The sequence below is a fragment of the Galendromus occidentalis genome, unplaced genomic scaffold (assembly GCF_000255335.2).
Source record: "Galendromus occidentalis unplaced genomic scaffold, Mocc_1.1 scf7180000075738, whole genome shotgun sequence".
Lineage (NCBI taxonomy): Eukaryota > Metazoa > Arthropoda > Arachnida > Mesostigmata > Phytoseiidae > Galendromus > Galendromus occidentalis.
In genome coordinates this window covers 8,016-15,935 of record NW_003803728.1, presented here as the reverse complement: position 1 = coordinate 15,935, position 7,920 = coordinate 8,016, and the positions used below count along the sequence as shown (strand labels likewise).

At 50.7% G+C, this 7,920-nt stretch overlaps 2 protein-coding genes across 2 annotated transcripts; both read right to left on the bottom strand.

Annotated features, from left to right (window-relative positions):
• Window positions 1-5,797: 5,797 nt before the first annotated feature.
• On the bottom strand, window positions 5,798-6,595 carry LOC100903633 (uncharacterized). The gene has a single exon (XM_003737977.1). The coding sequence runs from the start codon at window positions 6,593-6,595 to the stop codon at window positions 5,798-5,800; it is 798 nt and encodes a 265-aa protein (XP_003738025.1).
• Window positions 6,596-6,613: 18 nt separating this feature from the next.
• Window positions 6,614-7,451, bottom strand: LOC108864863 (uncharacterized). Its single transcript, XM_018641222.1, has 3 exons — window positions 7,293-7,451; window positions 6,869-7,147; window positions 6,614-6,757 (listed from the first exon to the last, which is right to left on the bottom strand). Exons 1-3 carry the CDS (start codon window positions 7,449-7,451, stop codon window positions 6,614-6,616), a joined length of 582 nt encoding a protein of 193 aa, XP_018496738.1.
• Window positions 7,452-7,920: the final 469 nt, after the last annotated feature.

The window sequence follows — 7,920 nt, the reverse complement described above, 5'->3', positions numbered from 1 at the left end:
TTCGTTATCTCCTAAGTTAAATCATCTCAGTCAGAGGTAAATAAATAAGACTCAGAGTCGGTAGCGCACTTGGGGATTCGCGCCGTCAGCGGCGGCGCGTATCAATAGCGAACTCTTCTCGGAACAACTCTCTGGCCACGGAGGGCGCGACAGTCTCTCCAACAGCTGACTGTCAGCGGCGCTGTCAGTGGCCGGAACTGTGACGTCAGACGTCAGTAGCAACCTCGATATCAGTAGCGCCTGATCACGCTCAGCGCTCCCCGATATTTCTCAGGACTCAGGGTTCAAATCCCTGATCCCGGTTTGCGAAGAGATAGGTCTGGGTCACGCCCCGCTATCTAATCCATTCCCCCTCAAGTGCGTGCAGACTTAGAGTCATTTCTAGTGAATCCTCCGTGTCCTCATTGGAAGTGCCTTGAAGCTGTGCCACAGTACCCTTTGTATCAAGCATGAGAGCCAGAGCCGCTTCAGGATAGATTTCCTGCCCTTGATAAGCTGGTGAAAGCTCATATGCAGCTTGAATGAGAGCATCTGGATACATCTGCCTCAATTGCTCGGCTTTCACCTTCCTTTGAGTTGGTCCGCAGTCTTCGAAATCCTTGGACGGACGTCCCCGGGACTTTCCTAGAACTACTCCGGATGCCGCGACTGAACTCGTGGAGGCTTCCGAGGCTGAAGCGTCCTCGACGTCGATGTTAACGAGCAAATATCGTTTAAGCCAATCGGCGTTTTTCTTCTCGAATTTGCTCCTCGAGCGAGCAACTTCTCTCCACCTCCTTTCGAAATTTGGCAGCACGTTTTTGCGCACGTGCGCTCGCAATTCGTCAAAATCTTCTCGGTGGATCATGGTGTATCGGCTCATGAGCTCTTCCATGATCAATTCGGGATCGTGCTTATTCCCAAGGATGATCTGCATCAGATCTGAGTTGGTGATCACGAGGAGGTAGGTCTTCATTCCGCAGCTCGAATTTTGACGGCGAACAAAATGGCGGGAGTCAAGCAGGAAAGCTCCGACGGTCTCATTCCAAAACGATCGGAGCGACCTCGAAGCGATTACCGGTAAGGCATTTCTCAAATACTGACCACATGCCGATGGTTTCATGACCCTGGAAGATCTCTTGACCTCTTCGCTTCTTCACCCAGTTCTCCACGGAAATGAAAATTCGCTGAGTCCACAAAATGGAAGCGAGTCCGAAGAGACCAGCGGTATGTCTCTCGGAATACATATATCGTTTGTACCCAATGATTTTGATTCTGAGATGGAAAAAGGCTGGAACCTCCTCGCTCCTCCACTCAGATTCCTCTCAGAACGGAGACGTGCAAGATTCGCTCGATGTGAATGACTCCCAAGGAACGCCGACGTTCGGATCGGCGGCGTGTCTGTTGAACGGGATCCGTGAGCCAGTACGACAGCTCCAAAAAAGTTCGAAGCTGAACGATCGTCTGACGTCGACGGCTGAGGTCGACGGGAACACGAGGAAAGTCAAGCTGGTGTTGGACGTAAAAACGCGGCGGAATAGTTCCTTGCGTATGCTTCAGAATCTCCTTACTCTTGAAGACTCCGTGAGAGAATTACTCGGGCCCGCCTTCAACCTCTCTTGCGCGGACATGCTTCAGATCAAAGAGATTGTCGGCGCTCTCTCGCACGTGGAGCAATGCAGCAATCGGCTTTCTCTACGCAATCTCAACTTGTACAATGCCGACTGCTCTCTGCAGGTGCGTTTCTTCCATTTGAGTCAGCGAGGATTTCTCGCGCAAGCAGTTACTAATTAGAGCTTGACCATCCTCCAAGGTTATGCTCCGGAAGTTGAGAGCAGAAAGAACAGCATTCGCTGACATGCTCGCTCACAGATGCTGTCTTCGCATCCTCCGGCGTAGAGGCATCGCGTCGAGTATAGCCAGATAAATCCACGACTGGGGAGTCGAAGCAGACATGGAGATTTGGCTCGATGAGGCTCGTGACCGAGAATGGAAGGGGAGGCGCGTATGTGCGCCACATTCATTGACCAAGGCAGCATCGAATCTGAAATTCGCAAATACATCGAGACCGAGACAGGCACTCGACGTCGCGAGACTCAAATCGTGGAGACTCTCGATGAATTCGAAATTTCGATGCAGCCTAATAGGCGGAGCATCGTCGCAAGCTCTCTCGCAACCAAAGACCTTATGAGACTGCATAAGAAAAAAGTTGATGTCCTCCCTAGAAAGCTCATCGAAACGATCGACGCGATTCAACCCACTAGCGTTCCAGCTGAGAGGCTTTTCAGCAGGGCACGTCATGCCCGGCGATATTGTCAGGAGAGTCAATCAGACGTACGTTTCGGCAGCGTCCTCCTGCTGAAAGATGTGTATCTAAGCAGCCAACCTTGGACGCGGTTCAGCAGAGAGAACGACTTGACGAAGAAGTGCGGTATACGTCATGAACGAAGTCAAGAGGGATCGGATTCCAATCGATCTCAGTGATCAATAAAACTTCATCCGTCGGATCGTCTACGACTGCCGCATGGAGAGACCCTTGGAACATCGGGATATACGATATATCTGCGTGAGTTGTGTGTGAGTCTAAGACGTGGGGCGCGAATCGCAGCTCTCACTAATTAGCTGCGCTGGATCGATCGCGCTACAGACCGAGTGTAATCCGACACCTGCGTTCGCTTTCAAAACCTGTGGTTCGATGATCGGTATCAAAGATCGTTCGAGGTTCGAGATCAGATCTACGAGGAAGCAGTGATGTGGGATTGTCATGGAAAAACTGTTCAGAGAAGTTTTCTACGGCGCGAGCTCAAGACCGTCGGGGATCATGGAGCTGTAATTCCCGTGGCCCCGTTTCAGGAGTATAAATGTATGGAGTTTCCGTAACGCCTCGCAAAGTCACGGCGGCGGCTCATTGTGAAGGGACGGAAACTTCTTGTGGCCGACGTGTAATTGATCTGCGGCGTTCTTACAATATAGATAGTTGAAGCGTGGCTTGAAAATATAGTTTCGCGATGAATTCCGATCCTGGATCCTGATTTGGGGTCCTCAAAGATAAGTTTCAACTGATAAAGTCCCGATCCAGAAGATAAAGTCTGGCCGCACTCTTCCGGAGCCGATGAGGTTCGATTCCAGATGAAAATCCTGGATCCTCAACGATATGCTCCTGTCATCTCAAGTCTCGACACGGAGGATGAAGTTCGGACGCACTCTCATGAAGCCAATGAAGTTCGGTCCCGCATGAGAATCCCGGGTCCTCAACGATATGTTCCTATCGTTATTGAGTCCCGATCCAAACGATCGAGCAGTCGAGCGGAGCCGTAATTTGATGTATGAATTTTATCGCAGTAAGTGTCAAATTCGGATGAGAGTCTCGAGCTTTCATTCAGCGAATGGGGAATATAGCTCCTTGCTCAAAACCTCCAAAGTTCCTCGGTCCTCACTGATGAGGGAATAAGGGATGAAAGTATAAGCCGACGGTGAAAAGGGAAAGTCGAATATTGCAAGCCGTTGGCTGTATCGGATCATACTCTACGTCCGGATTCGGCGTGGCTTAGATTCAGTTTTCCGGCTTTGAGCACCCGAGACGGTTCTGGAGCCGGATCCTGTCTATATAGTTCCCATTATCTAAATGATTCAGTTCGGTCGTGAGGTGACCAGGCGGCGGCGCGTATGCAAATGTAGATGTGTCGGGCGCGCTGATCATTCGACTCGCCCCGGAGTTGCGTGGGAGACGATGTGCTGATACCCCAATACAATACCTGATATTTCGCCGCTTTCGTACCACGATTGACAGCTCAGTGGCACGATCGTTTGCTCCGGCACTCCGGCGGCACCCTTGAGTACCACAATGCATCATAACGCACCACGTTTAGTTTCAATGTCCAATGATTCTAAATAACTGAGGTGATTCGAAGGTTCCAGAGGTAGTTTTCTGGACACGGAGTCGCGGGGAGTTCAATAGCCTCTCTGACAGTTTTACCGTACCAGATGTCGCCTGAGAAGCCTACCGCGATTTCGAAACCCTCAATCCGAAACCATTCGTGCATCCGTAACTGGATCCGTCACATTTTTTTGGACAGCGTCCATAATGACGCAGTTCTATGTCAAAAATCCCCGCGGTGCCCGAGTCAGGGACTCAGGCGGTATGTGGGCGTAGAACTACGTGAACACGGAGCACGTAGTTCCGTGAGTTCGAAGATCTGCGAAAGATTTTCGATACTACCCTCCGGTCGACGAAGGGTATCACGAGACTTCCTCTGGTCGTTGTTCAAAAAACGCTTTTTTAGTTTGAGGAAAACGAGATCAAAGAACGGGAACGGGATTCGGTCGGTAGCAGCCTTCGAAGACTTCGGCAAATTCTTTGAACATAGAAATGTTGACGAATGGCATCAAAATCTACTTATTACTTGACCGACAAACTTCAATCGGATATACGGTCCGATATCTGCACCGAGTGCGGCGTCCTTTTCCGCTTGGCAACCCGCAATTCGGACGGCAACCGGTACGTGACCAAGTGCCACACTTCCTCGTGGAGGATATGAGGATTAAAGAACATCGCGACTATGCGTATGCGTACATTAGATTCCATGACCATGTCCGCCTAGGAGAAACGCTGCTACATAATCTGCTCTCTCGATGAGATCTTATATTGCCGATCTCAAGGAACAATCATTGCACGTCCGATGGAGGATTTTTCGAGTACCGCCAGGCCGCGCATCCGCATCTAGACGATGATGTGGATCAATTAGTTGAAGAACAATAAAATGAGGTTCTTCATGGAATGTCGAAACCATAGAATGATCATGATTCGGCATTGTAAGGATGGCTTCCCTTATCCTCCTTTCCGAGACCATCACTGGGCGGCGGCACTCAAGAAAGAGAGCTCTTCATCCTGGAATGATTTGTCCCAACGCGATAGACACACGTTCATTCATTCACCATGCTGCGACAGGACGACAGCACCGTCTGAAAAGTTCATCGTTGGGTGAACCACTCCCTCCCAATCGTCCGCTAAGCCGTACGGCCCGCCGTGGCTAGATTCACTCAGCACCACGTTGCGTCCTGCCCGATAGGTGATTTCCTGAGGACCACTTCGGTTGAACTGAACTACGACTTCTCGCCCTTGTTTGTTACGGGAATCTGCTTCGTATCGCTAGTCTGAACACTGTTCGTTTTCTTATGTCGGGATTATGGCTGACGATGTATTAGGCGCAACTCGTTCTTATTTCTTCACGGAGTCCGGCATCCTTAGCTTGCGAGTCAGAAGGTTCTCCGCCGGTGTCCTTCCACGACCATTGACATCGACCAATGAGGGAAGGAAACGCATGAATGTAGTAGCCAAGGCCAGAATGAACGACGAGAGTCCGTCCTCATAAGAGGAGTTATGAAATGAAGAACGCGCGCACATCGTTTTCCGCGGTGACCGACAATTTGAGCGCGATTGCAGTTGAGCGCAACGTAAATCTGAGCGCGAAGGTAATCCGAGCGCGAAGTGAATCTGAGCGCAGAGTAAATTTGAGCGCAATGTAGGTTTGAGCGCAGCGGAAGACAGAGCGCTGGTGAATTTGAGCGCGAAGTATCTCTGAGCGCGAAGTATCTCTGAGCGCAGAGTGAATTTGAGCGCAATTTAGGTTTGAGCGCATCGGAAGCCTGAGCGCAAAGTAAATTTGAGCGCGAAGTGGCTCAGAGCGCGAACTTAGTCTCATGACGAGGAATCTGGACTTCACAAATTCGGGTCCCGTAATTTTATTTATTCTCGACAACTGTAGTGTTTATTGTACCTGTCATTTTCGAAGTGTCGAATCCTATCCGTGATTTTCGTTCAAAACGAAATATTATGCGCGATTGCTCTCAAGAAGTTTAAGACACTGCTGTTCCCATAGGACGATGTTATTTCGAACAACCTTTTCTGGCGGTCTCGATAAATCCGTTTAGCAGGAGCCCCAGGCCCCTGAGCGAGGGAGTTCGCGATGACAAACTCGGTCAATCCCTGCTCGATTTTGAGCTGCTCGACTAGTTTGAAGAAGGTCGGATTTGTCGCCCCAAGTCTGCCGTTAAATGCTGAGTGCCAGCCTTCGATAGCATTGTTGGTGCGGCCTACAGCAGACACGGTGGCCTCATGAGCGTTCCACCAACCTATCTTCATGGTAGCAGGATTCCGCGGGCGACCTATCCACGTCGCCTCAAAGTAATTTATGAAACTCGTCAGGAGATAGTTATTCTCGCGAATGGAGTTCGATTCCAACAAAGTATCGAAGGCGGATCGCACATCATGCTCGGGAACGAATGCGATGGCCGCGAACATGCGAACATCGAGAGCAAAATCGTCGTCCCGCAGGTATTTATCGCGGAGCATACTGTCCGCCTGAATGTGCCGCCACAGGCATTGCTTAAAATGTAAATTACATCCCAGGACCCTCGCGAGGGGGAAACAAGCTTCGAGTTCGCGGACCATCGCGATCTCGAAGTCGACGTGGAGAATCTCTGGCTGATACCCTCCGAGAGCATCGACAACTATTCCGATGAAAAGCCGGTACGTGTCGGCTCTCTTCGTCGGCAGAAGAGAATAGATGAGGGGAGCGGCCTTGCCATCCGGCAGTTTCACAAGGATGCTGTACATCTGATGGAAGATCACCGGTCAATCTTTGAAAGTCCCGTCGAGGAACCATTCGTTGCTCTCTTTGAGTAAAGAGAGGTTCGCAAGCGTCGCGAAGACTATGATTCTGTCGCTTCTTCCTTCGCCCGAGTCGTAATAGAGGAACGATACATCCTTCGTCGTCACCTACAGCACGGGAGAGATCAAGTTTGAGTCGAAATTACATCCTCGAGACCCTCAGCAAATAATTAACGCACCACGTAGGCTCTAGCCATTCAATCGAGCTCGCATGAGTACCTTCAGGAAAGGTGGGATGATCAAATCTTCCCGGCGTAAAGGATTAGTCGGGAGGCCTGGACCCGCTCGCCTTCGAGCGTGGGTGACTCGACGCCTAAGTAGATCAGGTTTCGGTAACTTTCCCAGAGTTGCGGTCGATTCGACTTTGCCGACTACCTCTGCGACAAGGGCTGTCGGTTTCGCGCTCGGACGCTGAGCTGCGGATTCTCGCAGCTGACTCAAGACGCCTCTCACTTTGATATCCACGGGATCGGGACTATGGGTATGCATTGGTGGTTCCTGGAGTGGAGATATCAGCCTGAGCTCATCGAAATGTGCACATCTTGCTGACGCAAGCAACCCGTAGAAAGAGGATCTCAAACAGACCATCCGGAACATCATTCGGGATTAGGGACTCTGCCCGTCCTCTCTGGACCCTACTCACTCCGTGCGAATCATCCTCGGTGGCTATACGAGCCTTGCAAGTTTTCTCGACGCACCGCCATGTAGTTCGTTCGTTCGTTTGCCTATCTTTCCGGAAAACGTAGCCCTGGAGGCACAGCATCGGTTGTCCACGGGTCGAGGTCACAAAAGTCAAAGGCATGTCGGGCTTCGCAAAACGGTCCTCGATGCCTCGACTCGGCTGAGTTTCGAAATGTTATCGCATCGAGTGAGAGATCGACATGTGACCAAAAGTGGTGTTGCTTTTGGCGAATGTGCACTTGCCGACATTGCGCTCATATACGGACAGCCAAAATTCAGCTCTAACCTACTGCCCCTCGTGCCCGAATGCTGAGCTCAATCATGCCTGAATCTTTTTCCGCGCTCTGATTCGCTTCGCGCTAAAATTTACTCAGCGCTCAGATTCACCCCGTGCTCAGATTTACTTTGCGCTCGAATTCACGATGCGCTCAAATATACTTCGCGCTCAGACTTACTCTGCGCTCAAATTCACCAGCGCTCTGTCTTCCGCTGCGCTCAAACCTACATTGCGCTCAAATTTACTCTGCGCTCCGATTCACTTCGCGCTCTGACTTACTGCGCGCTCAAATTTACGCTGCGCTCAACTTTGC